At 37.1% G+C, this 26,006-nt stretch overlaps 1 protein-coding gene across 2 annotated transcripts in view; it reads right to left on the bottom strand.

Moving 5' to 3' along the window:
- Reln (reelin) overlaps window positions 1-25,518 on the bottom strand; it is a 452,906-nt gene extending 427,388 nt beyond the window's left edge. For both annotated transcript variants that reach the window (XM_076862447.2, XM_076862444.2), the window contains exon 1: window positions 25,293-25,518. In XM_076862447.2, coding sequence (XP_076718562.1) covers window positions 25,293-25,518 — 226 coding nt within the window. The remainder of the gene's footprint in view (window positions 1-25,292) is intronic.
- Window positions 25,519-26,006: the final 488 nt, after the last annotated feature.

Here is a 26,006-nt window from a genome sequence, read left to right as displayed (position 1 = left end):
GGTTGTGGCTCAGTGGTAGAGTGCTTGCCTAGCATGCACGAGGCACTGGGTTTGATCCTCAGCACCACATAAATATAAAATAAAGAGATTGTGACCACCTAAAACATAAAAATAAAATATTTTTTTAAAAAAGGAAAATTTTTTTAAAAAAGTGATGATAGTCAATAACAATCTGAAAAAATATTTTGATCTGCTTTTGCTTTATCTTATAGGGTAACTAAACCAAGGCACAGGTATCAACAAGTCAATAAACTGAGGTTTTCCCCAACCCCCTGCACTTCCAATCATTTACATTTAAAGGCAGCTAATAAACTATGAAATTGGCAGGATGATGCCAAAAAAGAACTGAGATGAGTAATTCACTCGCCAGGTAATTCACTCATGCACAGTGGAGAGATGGCAATCTCATAAGCCTTCGAGCAAAGCAAACATAAACCCAAGGTGCTGCTGCTGAGCTAGTTTGTCTTATTTTTCTCCAAGAGACAAATACAACAAATGTAACTCAGTGCAAGTACTGTAGGCCTAGAAATCACCCCCATCACTCCCAGTTCTGCTTGGCCTCTTATCAGCTCAATGACCATGGGAATGCCACCTAATTCTCTTCATGCCTCATTCTTGCTGTGCAAATATCTGTTGTTATTAGAGTATCATCTCAAAGAGTTGTTGTGAGAATCATGTATAAATGATGCTTCATTTATAACACTAGCAGAGTGTCTGGAAGTAGGAAACACAAGGTAAATACTAGTTTGTAGTAATAGTAGTATTCAAATTCTGAGTTCTCCTGAACACAGAGGGAAGGTGGCTTTCTGCCTTTGTCCTCATACCATGAAATAAAAATAAGATGTTGTCTTAAAACTTTTTTTTTTTTTTTGGTGGTGGTGGTGGTAGGGGGTTCTTCCCAAACTTCTCTTTATTCTTTGAGACTGCATTTCTTTCTGTCTTAGTTAATCCTTAATACTGCCAGCTACATATAACCTGCAGCTGGTTATAGAAAGCAATACTTCAGAAGATGTACGTCCCTGTTCCCTTTCCCCAATCACCACTAACTATATCATTACCTCAACTACTAAGCTGCACACCCACTCCCCATAACTGTCCTTATTCCCTGAATGGCCACCTTCAACACATTCCTCTCAACACCACAGGTATGTGCATGTGCACGCTGTCTTGCTCGCTCTCACTCTCTCTCTCTCTCTCTCTTCAGAATTTGTGGGGCCTTCTCCCTTTCTTTCTGTTGTTACAGCAGTATCCCAGTCTTTCCCTTTGGCCTGCACCCTCTTAGTCCTTTATGCTTTTTGATGGCCTTTCCAAGCACTACCAAAATTAATGAGGTGTCTCTACACACAGGTCAGTGTCATGGGTAGGTGGTACGCCACTGCAACCCTGTGGCACCTCACCAGGAGATTCCAATTCAAAGAAACGCGAAAAAGATGACACTTCCCAAGAGGAGAAAACTTAAAAGGCATTTCAGAGCAGATAATTGGATTTTTCATTCCAAAGTTATGCCTCTGTACCTCTGTGTGTGTGTGTGTGACACACAAGTGTGCACACACTTGGGTACATATGTGTAAGTACATATAATTGAACTAATAAATTCATGAGTCAGCTATCACCAAAACAAAGTAGGACACGTATCATTTGTCTGAATCTCACAGAATGCAACTTTGAGATGACAGTGTCACCAAAAAGGTTTTTAAAAAGCCAATTATAGAAAAAACTTCATTTTTATATTAAAGATTATCATCCTCATCACTAGTCATCCGTTAGCTGATAGAAAATATTTTTGAATGTGCCTGTGAAAATAGGGTAAAACCAACAATAATATAAAATTTCATCTACATTGTCTCCAACAAGTCACCCTAAGTCAGGAAATAAAGTGGAACAAGGGAGAAAAAGAACACAGCTTTGCCAAGTACCAGGACAGGAATATGAAGGAGAAGCAAGTCAGAGATGGGAACAGAAATGCAATATGAAGAGACTCAGGCTGGTTGTCTGTCTGTCTGCCTCTCTCTGTATGTGTGTCTACCCTCCCCCTTTTCTGTGTCAATTTATAGATTACAAAACAATTTATGTACATGATTGTGTCACCCTCTGAAATAAACAAAAGATTTTAATTCCAAATACATAAGTAGATAAATAAAGGCTTACCAAAGTCGCCTTCAGGTGTTTTAGGTAGCAATCTTTGTGAATGTTCTTTCACCACCAAAACAACCTTGTGGAAGGAAGCTCATTCTAGGATTCTGGATCTCCCTAAACAGACTAGCTGGGTTAACGTAAAAGTAGCAGCCTGCTGAGAAACAAAGGAACTTTTTCCTGTCTCTTTTATTTCTCTTATGTGAAAAACACAGTGAATATTAATATTTATTATACTTGGGTAGCAATGCACAGTGTTAAATTATTCTCTATGTTTGAACTATTTCAGTGGTGCACACCTGTGATCCCACCAACTCAGGAGCCCGAGACGGGAAGATCACAAGTGCCAGGCCAGCCTTGGCAACTTAGCAAGACCCTCAGCAAATTCAAGAGTGCATGTCTCAAAATTTGTTTTATAATTAATTAAAAGGACTGGGGAATATTTCAGTGGTAAAGTACCCCTGGGTTTAAGCCCTAGCACCAAAAAAAAAAAAAAAAAATCTCTGAATTATTTCATTATGAATACAAAGGAAAGGAGAGAGAGAGAAAAGAAAAAGCCCTGGAAAGTAGATAATAATAGGTCCCTTTTCAGATGAAGAAAACTATAGTACAGACAGGTTAAGTGATCTGCCACCCAAGGTGACACTAATATCACAAGATGTAGATACAGGAATCAACAGTAATAACTAAGAAAGATTAGATATTAATTCCTTAAACCGGGATGTTGTAGATGTATTCATAATGGTATTCAAAAGAGATGCAAAAGAAATTAGAAAAAAATCTTTGTTTCTCAATCAATGTTAATCTAAATATATACAATTAATTTCCCAAATAGTGGCCAGAAAATGACCAGACAAGAAGGATTACAACCAATTTGAGAATAAGGCCATGTGTCTTTCTTCTACACTAGGGCCTGCAGAAAAAGGAGGGGGTCTCTCAACTAGCACCAACCACCCATGATGTCACGTACAGGGATAATATCTCACCCAGATGGCTCAGTAAGGGCAAAATCCAAAATTTCTATAACGGTCACTTCTGGCAATCCATTAAATTACTTAAATGATTGCACCAAAATTTCGGCCTATGTAATGTCATCAGAAATTTTCAGTTTGCTTTCCGCATTTGATCATCTCAAAACAAAAAAGTAAAAAATAAAATCTCTGACATGAGGCACTTAACTTCTACTATTCCATTCATCTTTTTTTTTTTTAAAAAAGAGAGTGAGAGAGGAGAGAAAGTGAGAGAGAGAGAGAATTTTTTTTTTTAATATTTATTTTCTAGTTCTCGGCAGACACAACATCTTTGTTTGTATGTGGTGCTGAGGATCGAACCCGGGCCACCCGCATGCCAGGTGAGCGTGCTACCGCATGAGCCACATCCCCAGCCCTATTCCATTCATCTTTATGCACAGGTTCCTCTTTATGTTCTCCAAAGGATTCTCCAGTACACTAGCTCATTTAAACCTCTATAAATGGAACTGAGTACAGTTGAGTGAGGTCACCTGGGTAAGTCCATGGCCATGAAGATATAGTCAGAACTTGAAGCCACAAACCCGGGCATGGCAGCTCCATCCACTAAAGGTAAATGAAACTTTGAACAAGCCATACTTTTTCTGAATTTGTTTTGTAATCTCAAAAACATGGATAAAATGCTGCCTCTCAGATTTATTGAAAGGGATAAAATAATTTATATAAAGCAATATGGAAAACTGAAAAAACACTATTAAAAAGTAGTATTATATATAGAAATGATATTAAAACACATTTTCCTATAAACTCACTGTGCTTTTTATACTCATGTCCCGAGAACATTTATTTCCTTCAAAGACCTTAGGGCCAAGATATTTCAAACTTGCTGCCTTAAAACATCTATTTTTAAATCAAAAGGATAGGGATTTTTAAAAATGATGCCTGTAAATATATTCATAGGCCACCTAGCACAAAGTGCATCAGATAAATATAATAAATTAATATATCATCATACATGCTGAAAAGAACTCAGAACTCAAAAATCAATGAAATGTCTTTGTCTACAAGAAAGAAAATGGTTGCCCTGAGCAATTTCATCAGCATACTTGGTAGAAAATACATTATAATGTGGCCTTTTAAAATGACAATTTAAATAAATAAAACTGAATATTATAGCATCATACTCATAAAATCATGTATTTGAATGGAAACTCTATAATGAAACCATCATTTTTTTGAGACCTTGTCACATATTGTTGTTCTTGGTCCCCTCATATATTAGAAGCTAAGATGCTATTTTAAAAAATCCATTTAGGCATAGAAAATTAATGTTGACACAAGGGGCAATGATAACAAATTTATTTGCATATTTCCCTGATTAGCTGCTTGGATCGATCCAATTCCCAGATCTATTCTCTTTTTGCCAAAACAGCAAAGTCCTTTGTTTCCTATAAATCTAGAAATCCAAGAAATCCAAAGCACTTATGTCAACAGTATTTAATATTTGGAAAATATTTTATTGAATTATTCCTGCTACATCAAATTTTAGGCTTAGAACTTACTAAGAAATATTAAATTATGTCATTTTTGCACAGAGAATGTGATAATTGGATATAAAAACATGAACAAAATCATTGTGCTTCTGTTCCATTTTAGTATTTTTCCCCTCTCTATATGGTACTGGGGATTGAACCCATGGGCACATACCACAACATTCCCAGTCCTTTTTATTTTAATTTTAAGACAGGGTCTAATTGCCAAATCTAGCTTTAAACTTGCAATCCTCCAGTCCCAGCCTCGTGAGTAGCTGGGCTTACAAGTGGGCACCACTGTGCCTAGCATGATTCTGTTTTATAATATAGCTGAATGGCTCAGACTAGAGATAAATGTGCCAGAACTAGTACTATAAGTTATAAAGCTACTTTTATTTTCCAAGTACAGGCTTTAAATGAACAAACCAAACAAGATGCCCTTTTTTAGTACTGGTTGTCTTAGGGCACTCCTACATCTTGCTCCTAAAGGAAAATAATACACCAAATGAATCCACAACTTAACACAGGAACCTGCACATCTTTCCAAAACTACTACTCCTGCAAACTGCCACTGCTTCTATCATTCCAATAACTCAGACACTGGGGTCACCGATGATTCTGTCTTCTATTTTGTCCCTAAATCAAATTAGCCATAACTGCCTAACTTCCCCCATAAGGTTTTTCTGAAGCCATCCTCCTGGCTAATAATCTAGTAATAGCTAACATTTATTGAGCATTTACTGTGTGCTGCATAACAAAGTAGGCCCTTCTGCATGCACTAAGAGATTGGCACTGTTGTTTTACAGAAAGAGAAGCAGATTGAGTGGTGGTAACAGCAAGATTCAAACATATCCACACCAAATACAAAGCCCACATTCTAAACTCACCAGGCTGTCCCCTCTCAACAGTGACTAATGATTTAGTATTTGGCCTTCCTTCCTTAGGTCTCCACATTTCAGTCCATTTTACGTGGTCCCATGAGAAATCAAAATACTCCGTGGACACTGGGGCTGGGGGTGCTGGCCTCTTCTCCTTCCGTGATCACCATCTACTTCAGGTAGTTGTCTGCACTTGCCAGGGGACCCCAAATCTGCACACCTAGCAGCGCTCCTCAGAGGGAACGGGACCCTAACAGGAATAGTTAGGGTCCCTGTGACTGCCCAGCTGGAAATTAAAAACTCTCAGTGGCCCCCCCTGTCCACAGACTGAAAGAGAAAGCCTCCAGCTTGTGTGCAAGGCTCTATCATCAGAGCCAACCAGCTGCAGCCAGCCATATCCTTTGCCTTTCTGCCAAAATGCTATTCAGTTCCAAAGGGCTGTTCCACTCACTGGTCACTAAACCCTTCCTATATGTTTGTTCAGTCATCTCTGTGTTTGCCCCACCCCTTGGGCCTTAAGTACTATTTCCCAGTCCTTCCTTCTATCAGAATCCTAAGCTTCAAGGTCTCTTCCTAAGCCATCTTTGATCACCCTGAGCCAAAGGAACTTCCCTTTGTTTAAGCTTTTGACAACTCAAGTGGCCTGTGCCACTTCCTTATCATAGCATTAACTATTTGGAACTTGAATTTGCAACTAGATTTTATTTTTGAGTATATTTTTCTCAAACTAGTTGACAAACTCCTTGGAGGAAGGGGTGACAGGAAAAAGCAAACCTTTTTATTTCACTGACCAACCAGAATCCTCTACAACAAGTACACATGTTTACGAATTTTAAGTGGAAATAAAATTTCGTTCTCCAATCAGAAAACAAAACAGTTCTCTATGATACATGATATGTAATTTTCAAGCAAATAGGCTGTCAGATATGGCTGAAAGCAAGGGGTGTCTTAAAATCTTATTTAATGTGAACTCCGAAATAAAAGGACTGGAAGAAGAGTGAATAGAGTTATCTCAGAGGTGGTGCCTGAAGCACTGAGTGTCCTTTTATCAGTTGGCTTGACATCCAGGTCTGCAGGTATCAACATATGCTACTGAGGACCAATTGGTGGCCTGTGAGAAATAACTGAAGAGGATCAGAGGAACTCATTATGTGACAGTAATGAGTAGCTGAGCCCACTCTCAGATGCCTCCGCAGAAAACCAATGTGGGCAGAGACATCAAAAACACTTTTCTTGAGCAGGGCTTGGTGGCACATGCCTATAATCTCAGCAATTTGAAAGGCTGAGGCAGGGGATCACAAGTTTGAGGCCTGCCTGGATAACTTAGTTAGACCTTCTCTCAAAATAAAACATAAAAGTGTTGGGGATGTATCTCAATGGTAAAGCACCCCTGGGTTCAATCCTTAGTTCCCAAAAAATAAAAAAAGAAAAATAAGCCTCTTTCCTTGAAAAATTAACCCAATCCCTTCAAGATGAGATGAAATCATTGCCATAGGGTAATTCGAACAGGGTCTGCAGCAACATTACTAACATGGCCCACTTCAAAATGTTTTATTTAGACAGAAGACAAGGAAAAATTGAAGAATTATCTGTAAAATTAAATATATAATGAAAAGAAGAGAGAGGACAGAAAAAAAGGAAAATTAAAAGTATATAGGAAATTTAGAAAGGTAAGTAAATAAATGTAAAGGAGAAGAAATTAAATCTCAATGAAGGTCCAACAGGCAAATATTACTGCTTCCTTTTTCAAATCTGCTCTAACCCTCTAGTTATTAGTAAAAACTTGGTAATTCTTTTCACTAAGCTATTTCTGTAATTCATTTGCAAATCGGGATAAGAGACTCTGGACTATTCAGAGCCAGTTTCAAAAGATGGAAATAGAATCCATGAGAAGACATCTTTTAAAATAACCATCCAAAAATGCTAAATGATGTCAAAATTTTATATTCTTCTAATAATAACTATAAAATATAGATAAAATTTTATATCATGTAAAATAATTTGATCTGAGCTATCATGGTTTATTGATATATAAAATGCTAATAAATTTGATTAAAATTTCAGGATGAGAAAGAAACAACCTATTTAAATTGATGTTTAATAGGTTCCACTACCTGTCTGTGTCTCCATTATCTCCATTGTAAAATGGAAATCATACTAACATCCACCTGTAAAGGTTCTCCTAAGAATAAGTTAATTCCACAAAGGGTTTTTAAAGAAAGACTCAGCACACAGCAAAAACTTAATTACTGCTGCTGCTATTGTTGTTGTATCTTCTCTATTGTGCATAATGCTACCATCCTTATTTTCCCACCCATAAAACAGAGGAGTTTGCAATTACAAGAGATATGTTTTTAAGATTAATAATTGGCCAGGCATGGTGGTACACACCTGTAATCCCAGCTACTCAAGAAGCTGAAGCAAGAGGATTGCAAGTTTGAGGCAGCCTCAGCAACTTAATAAGACCCTGTCTCAAAATAAAAAAACTAAAAAGGGCTAGGGATGTAGCTCAGTGATAGAGTATCCCTGGATTCTATTCCCAGTCCCCTGCAAAAAAAAAAATTTAAAATTAATTAATTAATTAAATTAATGAACTGGGTTTTTAACTCCTCCAACTAAAGTGTTCTAAAATTTCATGCCCTAATGACCTATTGGAAATAAATTTCATCAGTAAGACGGAAAATTAAGTTGTTGTGGCCCTTTATGGATTATGTGCAATCTGCCCTTTTCCTCCATCATGCTCTAATCGTTTCAAATGCCTTAAAGATAGTTCCTATGGATGGAAAAAAATCAACCCCCCAAAATATTTGCAAAAACATTCAGAGAATTCAATAAGATGCCTAGATACAAAATATATTTTAAAAATCAATAACAGGGGCTGGGATTGTGTCTCAGTGGCAGAGCAGTTGCCCAGCATATGTGAGGCACCAGGTTCAATCCTCAGCACCACATATAAATAAGTAAAAAATGAAGGTACATCAACAACCAAAAAATTTTTTAAAAAATCAATAACAGTCCTACATACTAGAAATGACCAATAAGACATATACTCCAAAGTTAACATACACCAATAAGACATACACTCCAAAGTTCTTAGTCATTTGTGGCCATGTTCATGAAGAGCAGGAAAATAAAAATGGGTAGTCAGAAGTAACATCCCTAGCCAAGGTCAAAGAAGGCTCATTTCTTCTTTAAGCACATATACAGTAAACAAGTGCCCCTTTACGATCTACTGAGTATCTCATTTTTGCGTTTCTGTGCTTTTTCTTGATGATTTCACTATTTAAAATGGCCTTCAAGAACAGTATTAAATGTTAGTTAGTGTGTGCCTTACACTCTACACAGCAGTGATGTGCCTTACAGAGACAATACATTCAGGTGTGCACTGGAGGTATTCAGTCATAGTGCTGCTGGTCCAATGTTACTGAATCAACTGTATTTATTTACTAAGGTGTTTTTAAAAAAGAAATACACATGCAACAAGGCAAGGTACTGATCAACTGATGAAAATGTGACTAGAGGTTCACAGACAGTTAACTTTACATTTATTCTAGATTAGTTCAGCATTCACTAATTTAGTATTCACAGAGATCTTACAGAATATAACTACCATGGATAATGTGAATTAATTATTAAGAATAAAAGTAGCAGTCTGGCTGGGTGTGGTGGTGCACACCCCTGTAATCCCAGCCGCTTGGAGGTTTAGGCAGGAAGATTGTGTGTTGAAAGCCAGCCTCAGCAAAAAGCGAGGTGCTAAGCAACTCAGTGAGATCCCGTGTCTAAATAAAATACAAAATAGGGTCGGGATGCAGCTCAGTGGTCAGTAACAAAGTCAGTACTAAAATCCAGATGTGTCTGATTCCAAAGACCATACTAGTAAATACTATGTCCTGCTCATCCTGTATGAAAGAAACAATAGATGGATTTGATTACATTAAAATCAAACAATAAAGGGCTGGGGTTGTAAGTCAGTGGTAGGGAAAGCACTTGCCTTGCAAGTGAGAGGCATTGGGTTCGATCCTCAGCATCACATAAAAATAAATAAATAAAAATAAAGATAAAAAATCAAACAATAAAGGAAAAGTGGGAAAAATACTTATACCATATATTATCATGGATTACCAACACTGATAAAGAGACCTTCAAATCAATATTGAAAAAAGAAACCTTTTTAAAACTGAAAAATAAGCAAAGTATTTAACAAATAAAGTGAGGTCACTGACCCAAGGGCTTACTACTGCTCAAGCACGTTCCTCTTATAAGATTTCTTTGGAGAATTTTTTTTTTTACTTTCTATTTTTATATATTTCCTTTAAGGTTGTTGCATATCTGTGGAGTATGGAGCCAAGCTATTTTAGTTTCTGTCCTTCTCATTATTTATCCCCATTCAGATGAAAATTTAAATACAAACTAGCTACCCATTCATCAAGATTGCTTCAGATTTATTTATGGTACAGCATAGAGAAGCTTCTGGGAATAAGAACTTAATCTATTATAGTTTCTATTAATAATTGCAGTCACTAATTGCTATGAGAACTTTGTTGGATATGCTAACTTATAGTTAAAGTGAAGCCAATTCAGTGAAATACTATAAATAGCCTTGCCTCATCTCACAGAACTCATGAGAATTTTGTAAATCTGGAGGGTGGGAAAGCAGAAATATGGTTTTCAGATTTTTTTAAAAAATATTATTATCATGGATTCAAAAGGCCAAAGTTTAGAAATCATACTTGCAAATCCCTCTTTATAAATAATTCTCTTGATTATTTTGGAATTATCACTTTCAGACAATTTTTGACTATAACAGATATCAGACAGGGATTTCAAGTGCTATTTTTGTTCATGATTCATTAACTAAAAAATTTCAAAGTGCCTGCTGTGTGCAAGGCACCATATGAAAAGAAATAAAGCAACCAACAGGGAATATGGGTATCAGGGAAAAGGGGTATCCAGCTTTACATAGTGTGGTCAAGGAAGGCTTCTCTGAAGTGACATTTGAGTACAGACCCAAATTAGGAAGAGAAAAAGCACCAGGCTCTCTAAGTAAAGGCATTGTAATATGGGAATTGCAAGTGCAAAGACCCTGAGGTGGGACTCAGCTGCTGCAACAGCAGCAAAAAAAACAGTTTTTTTAAAGAACAAAAAAAAAAAAAAAAAAGGAGCCCTTATGTTTTTAGTAGAGGAGCAAAAGGAAGGCAATGAGATCAGAAAAGGGACAGTAGAGCCAGGTCTTATAGAGCATTTATCTTTTTTTTCAAAGAGAGATGGGGAGTGGCTAATCATATGGATAAAAAATAATAATTTATTATTTAAATTCTGGCAATTTTGTTGATAAAATGGTAAATTCAATGGTTCATTGGGAAAAGAGGAAAACTAGAGCTCTTTCGGGGAAATTGGAAGAATGGTTGCCTTAGGCATCAGCAGAGATGTGTCATGATTCTGGTTCTAACCAGACCCCTGGGGTTACTGTTTCAAAAGTAGAATGAAGGAGCATAAGTGTTGAAGCAAGGAATGTGATGAGGAGCCTACTGTCCTACCCAGATGAGGGGCGATGGCAGCAATGGCAGATTCTGGGTGCTTTTTAATATACAGCCAGAAAGACTGTAGTGATGGATTGAACGTGGATGCTAGAGAAAAAAGATCCAAGGACTAAGCAGTTATAAAGACTGAGCTGGCATTAATAGAGCAGGGAGGTACTCCAGAAGAGCTAGTGTGGGCATGTCAGGGTAAGGGAGACAAGAAGCTCCTACAGCCAGCTGAGCAGAGATGTTAGGTGGGTGGTAAGACTGGCAGGCACAAGACAGTCAAAAAGTCATTTGGGAGTCAGTAGCATGAAGATGGCAGGTAAAGCATAGAGTGAGTGACATCCCTAGGGATAAAGGGTAGATGAAAATAGAAAAGGAGAATAAAGATAGAGTCCTGGGCACTCAACACTGCAGAATCAGGAAGAAGCAGAAACAGCAAAGGAGGCAGCAAGAGAGACATAAGAAAGCCAGAGCATGAAATCTCAGAAGTCAGGTGGTGAAAGTGAATCAAGGAAGAGGGATTCATCATCGGAGACAAGTTCTGTTTCTGCTCTGGTCCTGGAAACCTGACGGAGAGAAGCATTTTGACATTTTCCTAGTGAATATAGAGATGGTTTTTCTATAGTCTCTGTGAAGGCAGAGGCATGCACTCACTCATTTACCTTTGATAGATTCTTGCAGAATGTTAAGATTCCTGATGGTCTAAAGTGAAGAGGTGCCAACAGCATCCTAAGGAATCTGGGCTTTTGGTACAAAGTCAGGCAATCTGCACACCATGTGAAATTCTCAGGAGAGAATGACACTTCCACAAAACAAAAAACTGCAAATCACTTTTAGGCTAGATCTTTATGGATGACAAGAGGACAATTCTGCTACAGCCCAACCACTAAGATTTGTGGTTTGAGGAATTCGAATCTAAAAAACAAGAAAGGAAAGGTGTCAAAAAGGATGCATCCAGACTGTGGGGCCAGAAAAGCCTTTCTCCTGGTTGCTGCCATCCAGATACTTTTAGCAGTTCGCCATGCCCAGCCATAAGACACTGGCATCATTTGTAAGTGCAACGTTTGGACTTTCCTTCCAAATCTAACCCACCTTCTATTAATCAATCCTTTCGCCTGTTAGCCAGAATTGACTTCTGCTGCTGGACACCAGAGTACCCTCACACGCCTGCCACCTCTCCCAACTGCACAGTGCTACAATCTTTAAAAGGTCATAACTTTTCCAGTTAGATCACTTTTCCAAGGGGGACAAAAAAAAAAAAAAAGAAGTTTATTTTTCTGAAAACATTTGTCTTAATCAAATCAATGGATGTCTTTTTAATTTGATATATATTTGTCCCATTAGTTTGCAGAATTGAGGATCAATGTTTCCACCAATGAGCTACATTCCTAGCCCTGGAGATTTTTTAAATTTCATAACAAGTATACAATATATTGTTACTAACTACAGTAACCACGTGACACAAAAGATCTCTTGAACTTATTCCTCCTGACTGAAATTTTCTATCTTTTGACTGACATCTCCCTACCCACACCTCTGCACCCTCAGAGGCTGGAGCCTCTGATAATCAACATTCTCCTCTACTTCCATGAACTCAGCTTTTTCAGATTCCACATTAAAGTGAAATCATCTGTTTGTCCTTCTGTGCCTCACTTATTTCTCTTAGCATTAACATCCTCTAGGTTCCTCCACGGTGAATGACAAGATGTTCTTCCTAAAGGCTGAATAGAATTCTAGTAATGGCTGCTTCTACAGGATGGCAACCAAGCACACAACTCATTCAAGATTTCCCATTCTAACTAGTTTGCCAAGCTTCCCTGTTGCTCATTATGCTGTAGAAATGCTTGGGAATGACTGTTACAGCTGGGAAAGAATCAACTTGCATGAGCAGAAATCACTGTGCAATGCAGACCCAGTCAATAAGTATTATTTTAACAATTGTAAAGAGTCTGATCTCTAGAGTATTTGCATTTTGTTTCAATGAATACAGATGGCTATCCCTTGGGTATTCATTAGTGATACCAATTTTGAATCCTCATTTATTTTAGTTTTCTATAAGCTTAAAATATTCCATAATTTAGGTGGAGTTGAAGTGTCTGCCTCAGTTTCTATGAACAGTCTGGCATAAACCATTTATACTTTAAAGAAATACTCTAAAAATTTTAACACCTGCATCAGGTCAGATCTCCAGATAAGCAGTCTTATGGCTTCTTACCCGCCTACCTTGAGCTCAGAGGTTTACTAGAGCTACAATTTAGCATAGCACATCAGAAAAGGAGAAAAGGAAAACAGATCTGGTCCTTTGAGACTGAGAAAAGAAAACATCTGTATGTGGAACCTTTCTATATTTTGGGTAACATTTTTATAAAGTTTCAAAGTCCTTAGAGTTATTAAAAGTTCAATGATGAAAGTTGTTTTTTTTCTCCTCATGAAAACATGCGACTACCTTCAGGCCCTTCATACGTTCTAACTAGGCAGCTCTGAATCTGTCCACTGCTTTCTGATCTTACTTCTACCAGGGATCAATAGATCTTGGTTCAGATCTGATGTCAAACTTTGGGATAAACTACAAAGGTAACAAATCAGGAAACATTTGTATGCTAATGGAAGCACGAGGTAAGGGCAGATCCTGCTTCTTTTCACTAGACACTACCTAGCAACTCTTCATGCTTTATGTCTCGCCTGGTAAGAATGACATCTAGAGCTGAGTCCTCTATGTCCTCCATGGCAGGAGGTAAATTATTTGGAGGCAAGGGCCTGAGTGCTTAGAGATTGCTGGGTTTTGTTTTCCCCCTCATTCAAATGAGCTAAACAGAAAGTAATTTTTTAAAAGACCTGATCCATGTATGAAAAATAACCCTAGAATGTTAAGTACAAAGTAAATGTTATTCCATTGGTTTGATATCACTGTATGAGCACGACTTTTGAGTACTGAACAAGTCAGACATTTCAGAAAGCTCTGGGTTATCACCAAGGACTTTCATTGTATGCTATATCAGTCAGTTTCACAGGCTGATAATACCAAAAAAGACTTCCTAAAGAATGGAATATATTACAAACAGATAAACTTCAATGCAAATCTCTTAAAATGCCCCTTTCTAAATTTTAAATTCTCCTCTAATATTCAAGCCTATTCAAGTTCTATTAGTGAAGCAAAGAACAAATCTTTTACAATTTACCTTAAAATCTTAACAAAAATTATATTCTCAAAGTGTTAAAAATAAATTTTGAATAAGTTTGAAAATCACCTTTTTATGTTTTAGTTTGCCATGGTACTTTAAAGGCATGTTAACACTTTCAGAAGAAGATAAGCTGGATGACATCTTTGCTTGTGCTTTATCTAAAAAACAATGACTAGTCAAAAACTATGAACTTGGTGGAATTCCAGCCTTCTTTGACATGAATAACATCTTCCTGGTTTGATTTTGCAATCTTATTTAAAGATTCAATAACAGAATTAGCTTTTAGTTTTGTTTTCTCTTTCTTGAAATTACTTTTATTACTTATTATTTTCTCTTTCCAGAAATAATCATCATTTCTAAAAATAAACGCATTGAAGTATAGATTGTGAAGCAAGATGGGCTGAGAACTCCCACATAGAACTTTTGCAATCTTAAGCAAAACACTTACCCATGACTTAGTTCTTGTATCCATATTAGGGAGATAAAAAGTACCTACCTTTAAAAGTGGTTTCTGTGAGAACTACAAGAATTACTATATGTAAGGCATTTAGACCAGTGCCTTGTATATATTAAGGGCTACTTTAGGATTTGCTGTTATTGTAATTCATTATTCAAAAGTCTGTTAGTTGCCTTTTTTCAGTTTCTATCACTGCTTGATATAGGAATGTGAACCCGATTTTTCTAAGAACTGAGAACCAAGTAACTTGCTTATATTTCTCCATCACAAACACTAAACATATAACATATTTTGTAGGATGAGGGGAGGGTACAGGAAGTGTTTATACAAGCAAAGGAAGTAAGAAAAGAACTGGAACTGTGACCATAGGATATCTCAATATTCACAACAACACAGGTGGCCTAAACTAAAAGAGTACATGTTCAGGTAAGACCAAACGTCTGTTTCCTCTGTCAATGCATTACAAGCAAAAGAAATGACAAATTTGGATTTGGCCCTGGAGGCTGAGCCAACAATAACAAAGAAGGTTAAGGTTAGGCAGAGCTCAGATTTACAACCATGTCACACATTATGTAATTTAAATGTCAACATGATTTACATATGGTGACACTGCATTTTAGAGAGATAGGAGAGTCAGGAAATAAAGTTCAGTGGCAGAAACTAACAAGCATTCATTGTCAGTGCATGAGAAACTCCAGAAATTAGAGGTCAGGCATAGGTTACCTTTTCAAAGCAGAACTAGAAAAGTTCACATGAAATGTACCATCATTGCCACCTGCAGAAGTAACATACATTAAGGGATGTTTTGAGAATTTTTTTTTAAAGATTTAATAAATTTTAATTTATTGCCAAAAGTTTCTTAGAAAACATCTGAGTTCCATCAAGATCACCAAAAGTAATCCTATAAAAGGACCAGAGCAATTCAGAGCTGATCTACAAGAGAAGGCTAACTGGGTCATTGTTTAGAATACATATTAATTATGATAACATTAAGCTGCATATAACAGAAATGTGACCTAATATGATAATTTTTCTTACAAGAAATCCAAAAAATTATTTCAAGACTGTTCTAGCTGTCTGAGGATATAAATAAACATCCAAGCTTCCTCTAAACTTCTGATCCATCAACCTTAGTATGTGGCTATTATCCAAAAGGTTACAAGATGACTGTATCATTTTCTAGCTAGAAAAAAATAGATAAGGATACAGAAAAAAATAAAAATAAAAATCTTCTGATACTTTTAAAAAATCCCCTTTATCAATTATTTCAAGAGCTTCCCAAAGATTACAACCAGCAGACTTTATACTTCATATCCTGAATTACATGGAGCTATAAGGAAGCCCTCAGAGATATTTTTAACTGAACATATTGTTGATTTGAATAAAATCAATTAGTAAGAGAGGGAGCTCTAGTGATGATTGGGTAGACAACAATTAATATATGCTACAGAATGAGGCAGTATGAAGTCCTGAAACCGGACAATCTTCCTCTCATAATATCTACGGAAGATGCCAACAATACCAGGTGGCATAAATTGGGTGAAGAAACTTATGAATTCTGGAATCTGCCATTAAGATCATCTAACTCTACACTTCCCATACAAGCTACTAATAATGGTCATTGTCTACCAACATCAACTTTGGTATAGCGGACAGAGTGCACTGGCCAATGCTTTTATCCTAATTAATTTAGTATATTTTTTATTGTAAATGAATTAGCCTTCCAGTTCACTACCTGAACACTCATGAACCTAAGTTTCTGTAGGCGGTCTGATAGGCAGACTCTGGGTCTACTATCAAAATCAATCTTAGTTCTAATTTTGCTGAAATAGATTTGTATTTTAAAGTTATTTTACACAGGTTTGTAGAAATATATGTTATAGAATTTCACAAAATCTATTAAATTGATGTATTTACTTAACATCTTCCCCAAGACAACCACCTAAACACACAAATTTTTAGTTGTTATCATAACCAATCAACTCAAGACAAATAATTAATAAATAGGAATGTTTGGCTTAGGAAATGACTAAATTAACAAAAGTTTTGGTTGGATAAAACTATACTAATTAACTCTACTACAGGCAAGTCATACATCAGCTTTGGATGGGAAGCATTTTTCAATCATTCACAATTGGGAATAGGTTTTGTCCTATTTTTGTGACCCTCCTCAATATAATGGATCTGAAATTTCTCCTGAAATGTGCCACACATCGACAAAGCACAAAATGAACACATGTGAGTGAGGATCCCTTATCTGTATAGGCTGTCCTTATCTCACGTAGGGCAAGTGAACCAGATGATAACTACTGTCACTTAGTAACTACCTACTGTGTGTGTGAGGTACTTTATTTATATTGACTTTTTTAGTAACTGCCATTCTGAAATATGACAAATATTACTTCTATAATAAAAGAAGGAGGTTTGGGGATATAGCTTGGTAGCAGAGTGCTTGCCTAGAATGCACAAGGACCAAGATTTGGTCCTTAGCATGTACAAACAGAAAAAAAAAAAAGTGAGGAAACAGGGTCACATAGGATGATGACTGGGTAGACAACAATTAATATATGCTACAGAACTTCAGATTCTGTAGTTCATTTATTACAGGGACACCGGTAACATATGGGAGAGCCAGATGCACAAATTTTTGTCTGCTGCACAAGCTTGAACCTAGACTGTTGTACCTCTCTGGGCTTTGCTCTTTGGTTTGCTAAGTCTGGGTTCTTGGCTATGGAATCTCTGAATTTTTTAGCTGAAATAAACATTAGAACTCACATGGCACAAAACAATAAAACAGATTTATGTTCAATAAAGACTACAGTACCTCCCTTCCTGACTCTCAATCTAGCATTCTTTGCTTTATTCCACATCAACCCCCTTATTAAGTACCAACAACCTGAAAAGGATGGCATCACTATGTTGGAAGCTACACAACTACAATTAAGAGCTTTGCTAATGAGACCAGCAAGCCATGAGACAACTTGAAATGATAGAGTGATGATAAGTCAGGCCTCCATCAATTTACTAGAAGAATCCTTGGAGCACTCAAGCTTCCAAGATATCTCCAAATTGAGTGGCCTTTTGGACTCAAACTAATTCAGTGCGCAGTTTCTAATTTCTACAACAGGTACATCCTATTTGTTTCTATGCACAAACTTCAGATTCTGTAGCCTGACCACATAACTGATAGTAAAGAAAGCAGCTAACTCAGAACTAAACAACTATATGCTGGAAAATTCTTCTGAGAGATTTCATAGTGGAGGAGGAGGGAACCATTTTTCTTAAGTAATAACTAGCCCATAAATTGAAAAATAAACAAATGTACTTCATAGAAAGATAAAATTGATATTTTTAAAAATGTATTATATAAAGCCTACTTATCCACTTCAGTAACTACAAATAGCAAATCAATATAATTATTTATACAAATGCAGTGACATTTTTCATATTATAAAGGGAAAAAAAGGAGTTGAGATGGTGACAAGTGGAAACCTGAAGGGAAGAAAGAGTAAGAGAAAAAAAAATAAAAGCAGCAGGGAACAGTGACACATGTCTACAATCCCAGCCATTTGGAAGGCTGAGGCAGGAGGATTGCAAGTTTGAGGTCAGCCTCAGTAACTCAGCAAGACCTTGTCTCAAAACAAAAAATAAGCAATGAGGTTGTCACACTTGTCTAGCATGCACAAAATGATGATGATGATGATAATGATGATGATGATGATGATGATGATATAAATTTAAAAAAGAACAGAGTTGTGAAGCAGAAAAGAAAACAGAAAAAGAGAGGGAAAGCAGGGGTCCATGACACAGAATGAAAAAGAAAAAGGAAAGATAATGTAAAAAATGAGGAGGAGGGGCTGGAGTTGCAGCTCAGTGGTAGAGCAGCGCTTGCCTAGCATGCATGAGGCACTGAGTTTGATTCTTAGCACCGCATATAAATAAATAAAACATCCATCAACAACTAAAAAAAAAAATTAAATAAGCAGGAAGAGGAATCAAAGGAGAGAGCAAGAACCAGGTGGAAGGAGAGGGAGACAGAGCAGGAAAGGCAGAGACACTGAATGTGGCACTATTGGTATCAGTCCTTCTCACATCCCTTGGTTTTTATAATCAACAATCAGCTGTTTCAAATATGCATCAGCCCTCCTAGAAGTCCTTTAATCAATAAAATTGCATTTTTTTCAATGAAAAGTTTTATTTTTCTATGTAAATCTGATTTCAACATTAAAGGATATCCAGGTTTTTTAAAGCATACTTTGCAAAGCCTGAATCCAATAACTATCTCTTTGTGGCATTCAAGGCTACCTAATTACCTTACCTTTGTCTTTGGATGATCAGAGCTGCTTTGTACCTCAAATCAACATTTGTACTTTTGTAAAAACTCACCTACCTGCTATACACACATCCTCAATTCCATTTGCTATACCTGGGTCCTACCACTAATAAAAAAGGAAAAAAGTATCTTTAAATTATTAGAGAAGCACACGTTTAAAATAATTAGGTAACCAACAGGAACAGCATTCAGTTCTTCAGAAGCTCTGCCTTTAGTGAGATAGGCTTGGCAAGTGACATCATGAAAATTACTCTGAGCCACACAAGGACACCAAAGGAAGATAAATTTATGAGGAATGTCCTTAGAGCCAAGAATTTTTTCATAAGTACATCATTGCTGTGTTTAATCAGCCACATAGGATATTTTTTAATGTTATTATACCTTTAAATTTTTTTTAAAAAATTCTGTAGTTGTAGATAGACAGAATGCCTTTATTTTATTTGTTTATTTTTATGTGGTGCTAAGGATTGAACCCAGTGCCTCACATGTGCTAGGCAAGCACTCTATAACCAAGTCACAACTTCAATTCCTAGGATCTTCATATTTTGAAATTTAATCCCAAATTGTAAAAATGTGTTTTAAAATGGCTTTGTTTAAAACTGATAAGATGGCTGGGTGTGAAATTATATATTATTTTATATATAATTTATTTTATTATTTGATGATAGGTGGTGCACGCCTATAATCCCGGTGCAAGGAGGCTGAGGCAGGAGGATCAAAGTTCAAGGCCAGCCTCAGCAACCCTGTCTCAAACTAAAATAAAATTTTTTTTAAATTTATTTTTTTAGTTATCGGCAGACACAACATCACAGCCCTAAAATAAAATTTTAAAAGGGCTTGGGGTGTAGCTCAGTGGTAAAGCACTCCTGGGTTCAATCCCCAGTACTACTAATACTAATACTACTAAAAATAAATAAATAAAATTGATAAGATAAAAATCATAGAGTTTGGTTATTTTTTGAATGACCTTAAAATCAGGTGGAGGGAATGAATTAATAACCCCAGTGTTTCTTGAAACACAAATTTAGATAAATGCATTTCCTTTTTTGTTAGTGATGTGTCATTACTCAGACATAACACAAACTCCTTCTCTCTGTTCATCATGAACCTGCTGTTCCAATCTAATGTACCATCTTCCTTCTTCTCCTAATGGAGTGTAGGATAATCCACTGTTTTTGTTTCCATAACACATTAAAAACTTTATATTTTTGTTTTGAGTATATGTACAAATTTTTTAAATGTAAATGTTCAAATTATACTGGTCACTCAAGTTTTGTTTTAGCAAAAGCTATTTGAAATAAGAGGGTTATCATATCAGCAACTATTGATAAAGATTTAAAGACACAATAAATTTCAAAGTAGCATTTAAAATAATCAGAAAACAATCAAACAATTGTGGCTTAATATGCAAATCATGACATAAGACTCCCAGATCATTCTATAAAGTTTACCAATTCTCAAGAGGAAGACAGATTTTAAATATTTTCTACTGAATAAAATTAATTTCTGAAAAAATTGAAATAATACTAACTTTAAAATCTTATTAAAATATCCATCATTTTATTTTTAAAGAAATTGGAATTAGATAGTTTTGTTTAAAAAGTATATTAATGATTGCAATAATAATCTACCCTATTTTATTCTTTTACGTTTTTAATGAAAATAAAAATATTGTTGAAAATAAAGTTCACAAAAATTGGAAGGAACCATCTTAATTAAATGATTTCTAGTACTGAAGTGCTATGAATGAAGTAAAAAAATTCTGCCTAAATAAGATGTTTCTAAAGACCTAGTTTAAGACTAGAATTAGAACACACAGGGAGAATATAAATTATGTGAGGCAAGATTTATGATTTCAGAAACAATCTGAACCACATCAGTAAAATGTGTTTGAAATAAATTGTAGACAGTGAAATGAAATATGTGACAAGTAGAGCAAAATGCTTTAAAATGCCCAATTTTCATAGTCATATATAAGCCGGACACAGCTGCAGTTCACTTATAAACTGCACTTGACAAATGATTCTAACAGTTTAAATATGCTGATTCCAGGATGTAAAACATATAAAGGACAAAGAACCATACATCTGATCAACAATGCCTATTTTAGCCATAGCAGATTACTTTAATTCAAATAATAAAGTTATTCCTTTGAAAGCAATTAAACGTAAGAGTATATTTTCAAAAATCATGTCTGACATAAATATCATTCCTGTATATGAAAGCTCATTACATTGTTCTTTCTTTGAACAGTGATTTTTAAATAACAACCAGTTGATTTCAAAACATATGTAAACTGCCCTCAATCCTTATTCTAATTATGCCTTTTTAAAGATAAATGTTCAGTTTTAGCAGTAGGGAAATTATTGTCCTGCCCTGCGCACGTATCTTTTTTTTCCCCCAATAAATAATGGAGTGAAAATGTAGAATAAAAGGACTACTGATATTGTTGCTAGATTTACAAAATACAATAAAATCTCCCTTTTAAAACAGAATGCCCTATCTCCAATTCAGTTCTGCTGGAGACATTTTTTTTTCCTTCAGTCACCATTTCAAAGCATATTTCTCACTATTAATCAATACTTGCCACATTTTATGTCACCAAAGTGACAGGGATTCTAGATCATTCTAGATATTCTGGTAAACTGTTTCACCAAAGCACAAGTATTTGGGCAGATGCATTTACCTATGCTTGGCTTTCATGCACAATGATTTTCTAAGGAATGACCTCTCCTTTCTGATGGTGACTGAGTAAAGTCATTCGTGTGAAAGGGCAGTCCTTACTGAAATGATTTTAGGGGTACCTAAAAAGTTTTCTATTCCAAAATGTAAGACTCCTCAGTGATACCAACATTATTTTAAGAAAAAAAGGCCTTCTAGAGTTGCAAATAAAACTTGGGGAGAATTTAATACTGAGGAATCACATCCACTACAGACAAATTGGAGGCCAGGAAGAGGGGTTTCAAACAAAAATGGCAGGTATATACCTGAGGGTGCAGGTAAGGAAGAGGAAGTATTGTGGGAGATGGAGAGGACAGACTTCAACCCAACCCTCCCCCTTGACAATACTGAGCTTGTCCCTAGGAGAGAACAGTGCCTGGGGCACTTCTGGTAAAGAGAAAGGCTACTTGAGTGGATCATCCAGGTTTTTGTTTCCTATTTTCTCATCACTTGAAACTTTCTGAGGACGGAAAAAAAAATCCAGGTTTGGAGCCTGGAAACCACATTACAGAAATTGACCTATGTTAGGATTTGTGCCAAGGAAAAAAAAGTTCTGACCCTGAGGCCTTTCTAGTTCAACATGATATACATGATACCTCTTTTTTGCTGAGTTCCTACCTTGTAGTATATTCATGGAAGGATATCATAGTTCATTATGACCAACAGTGCCCGCAGGAAAATCATATACAACAGAATTTAAAACATACAGGAAGATGAAAACAGAGATACCAAATGATACCATTTCGTAAACAGATGAAGAGTTTGTTAGATGTAACCACACACTGTTGATAAAGCCACAGATATTACAAATAGATGGATAAACTACTTAATGTTTGAAAACTGTGCTAATTCTTACAAACTTCACGTTCTTCAGTACTATATTTTGTCTTTGTGTCAAAGATTTGACACAAAGAAATCTTCAAATAAATGGGATACATACAGGAACTTATAATTTTGAACCATATTTTTTCTAGATTGTCCCACAGACCATGTCCCAGAGGGTCACCGACTGATCTATGATAATGCACTTCTATCTCAGTGCATTCTTTCTAGTAAAAAAAAAAAAAAAAAAAAAAAAAAAAAAACTCATAACTATCAATTCTCCACCCAAAATACCATTCATTCAAATGATGAGCTCAATGGAAATTATAGACAGAACTGATTTTTCCAGGATAACTGCTACATTTTAAAGATTAAGAAAGTTAGAAATCAATTTTGAAGCTAACATTTTACAGATTTCTTAGCTTAAGTAGATTTTTTTGGCTAAATGGCCTTCCATTTTTGTCACATATCGAAATGAGCTAACCACAAACATATATTAGGTTAAGTTTTCCTATCAGCAAGTCAATTCTTGCAGATGCTATATAATTAATTTTTAAAATTAATTTCCAAAAGTTTAAAAGTAAGAGACATATTGGCATTACTTCATTTTTAAACAACTTCTTCTACCTCTAGAACATTTTACAGGAAAAACTCTCACTGAAGGCCTCTAGCTACCAACAGTTCAAAAATCTAAATGCCTGATAAAACAGGTAAGAGGTATTTAAAATTTGATATTATTCTCAAAGTTTATAATATTTTGACCTTTCAACTTAATAATAAAATTTCTCTACTTATTTTGTTGGCAGAAAAGAGGTGGAAGTTTTGACTCCCCCCACCCAGAATATCTGATTTCAAGTATTATTCTTATTCTATAATATTCATTCTTCTTCAGACTTAAAGATATAATTAAAGTAACTCTTGGGTTCATTTGCTAACTGCAGAGAAAATTCAAAAGCTATAGCATATGTTAATGCTTTTATTCAGTTTTCTACATGGCACTCACTCTACAAAGGATGCTGAAAACAGGAAAAAAAATTAGACTTTGTATCACCACATCAACCTGACAATCATACCTTTTAGCCTAACCCTAATTCAGTGACTTGTCACACTCACTCACAAGTAATAACAGGCAAACACCTTTACTAAGGGTCACACTAAGTAAGGATAGGCTCAATCAATCAGTCTTTGAGTTAGGTCTGGTTTGCCATCATGTTTGCTGGTCCTTAATTTAAAGATTTCCATGACCACAGAAAAGCACTAGATTTTTTGAGGAAGAGAATGCAGTAAGTATTTTTATTAAAATACTGTACACGTGGAAAAATAAGAATTCACACCCCATTTGAATCAAATGTATGATATGTCAAGATCATTGTAATGTTTTGAGCAACTAATAAAAAAGATTAAAAAAAGAAAAGACTAGTTACAGAGAATTAATCTTCCAAAATTAATTATAAAATTCCACACACAAGGTTGACACCATGCCACAGGAAATTGCAAAAGTAGTGTTTTAAACATCTAGGAAGCATTTATTTAGGCTAAAATTTTAAACCAGATATAATTTTTTAAAAAATAGAAAACTCTAAAGGATTCTTATAATTTTTACATGCATGTCTGACATTCCAGCACCCCACAGATTACCTTCTGCCATGTCAATACCTGTTAGCCTATTAGGGAAAGAAACTATGACAAGAGCTTACTAGATGATAGTTTCTATTTGATTGGGTATAAGTACTTTTGCATTGAAATTCTAATTAAATAGTGCCTGTCACTACTTAAAAGCTCCATAGATGTGAAATGTTCAGAAGTCCCAGCAGGAATAGAGAAAATAGACAGTATTTTTATTTTTTCACATACTCAACTTGTAGCTTAAAATACATGCACTACATGAAATTGCATTTCTTGAAGGTAAATTTTACTTCTTCAAAAATGTTTCACCTTGATGAAGGACTGCATAATGATCCCTTTTAAGAAGGGATCCTCTTTTTATAAGGGGCTTTCAGCTCCTACCTGGAAATTAAAGCTGTTTAGATAAAAGACAAAGTCATTACTAAACATCACAAAGACAATGCTAACAAGAAGCACCATGTTAAAAGAGAGAAATCAGAAAAATCATCAATTGCTGACATTTCAAACGACCGATTTAAAGAATAGAGCTGGAAGCAGCCGCTCCATTTCAGGAGGGCTGTTTGACACTGAATGGAAGTAGAGGGGATCCCGGCTGTTGAGCAGCCGGAACTTCGCGGTGGGCAGGCGGGTGGCATGGGGCTGCCACAGACCGGGAAGCTTCAATCTGTCACCAGCCTGTCTGGCAGATAACAGTGACAGCCTCAACGCCACCCCAGGACCCACCAGAGAGGACCAGGAGCAGGACAAAGGTCTGAAATCCAAGTAATGGGGTTAAGAAAGGAAGATGTGCAGGTTCACTCAACGTTTCAGCTGCAAGAATGAGGAGTGATGGGGAAAGACACCAGCCTCCACTATTTCTCAGGCGTTTAGAACAAGCACCAGTTCATTATGAAGAGATGTGTTAGGGGAGTGTGTAAGGAAGGGGTGGAGAACAAATCCCAACTCACAACTCCATTCTCCACTAACTTTGTTCTCTCCCCCTCAACAGAACACAAAGCTGGGGTAAGGTTTATCACGATTCTTGTTGAAATGGCCCCTCAGGGGGAAGGGGATAAAAAGCTGCGCTCGAGGGCGAACTGGGGAGGCGGAGAGCGCGAAGATGCTGTGGTACCTACCATGGTATTCCTGTCCCGGTACGTAGTAGGTGGGGTTGCCTGCAATGTGCAGGGAAATGAGCACCTCTCCCTGCTCCCCATCCCCTTCCAGCTCCCCGTGGTGGGTACACAGGAAAAAGAAGGGCGAAAAGCGGGGGTAATAGCCCACCGCCGCGCGCGCCCTCAGCGTCGCCCCCAACAACAGTGCCAGGAGGAAAGTCCGCGGGGCCCAGCAACTGCGCTCCATGCCGCCGCCGCCGCCGCCGCGCGCCCCTCGCGCCGCTCGCTCATCCAGTTTTGGAGACGCCGGACCGAGGAGCCACGCGGAGGAAAGGCGAGAAAGCGGCAAACGGGAGCAGAACGGGTTCAGGAGAAGAGCCCCGCCGGGAAGTTCGAGGGAGACGGTGGCTCCCAAAGTTACTTTGAGCCGCGGGAGCGCGGGGCTGGGACTGCGGGCGCTGAGAGAGCGGTGTCCCGCCGCCTCCGTGCGCCGCTGCCGCCGCCTCTGCGCGACGCCCCTCGGCCAGGCCTGGGAAAGCGCCCGCCCCCCTCCACACCTTCTTAAAGCCCCGGGCGCCGAGTCCCCCCCGCCACTGCCACACGTGTCCCGGCCGCTCCCCCGCCCCCGCGAGCCGCCGCGCGCGCGCGCACCCGCCTGCCCCCCGCCCCCTCGGGCTCTCTAGGCGTCACCTAGTGAGGCACAAGACAGACGCACGCTTCCCCGGAGCCCCGGCC

This window comes from Callospermophilus lateralis, chromosome 1 (genome assembly GCF_048772815.1).
Source record: "Callospermophilus lateralis isolate mCalLat2 chromosome 1, mCalLat2.hap1, whole genome shotgun sequence".
NCBI classification, from domain to species: domain Eukaryota; kingdom Metazoa; phylum Chordata; class Mammalia; order Rodentia; family Sciuridae; genus Callospermophilus; species Callospermophilus lateralis.
The sequence above is the reverse complement of the archived record's forward strand: the minus strand, read 5'-3'. Positions and strand labels throughout refer to the sequence as shown.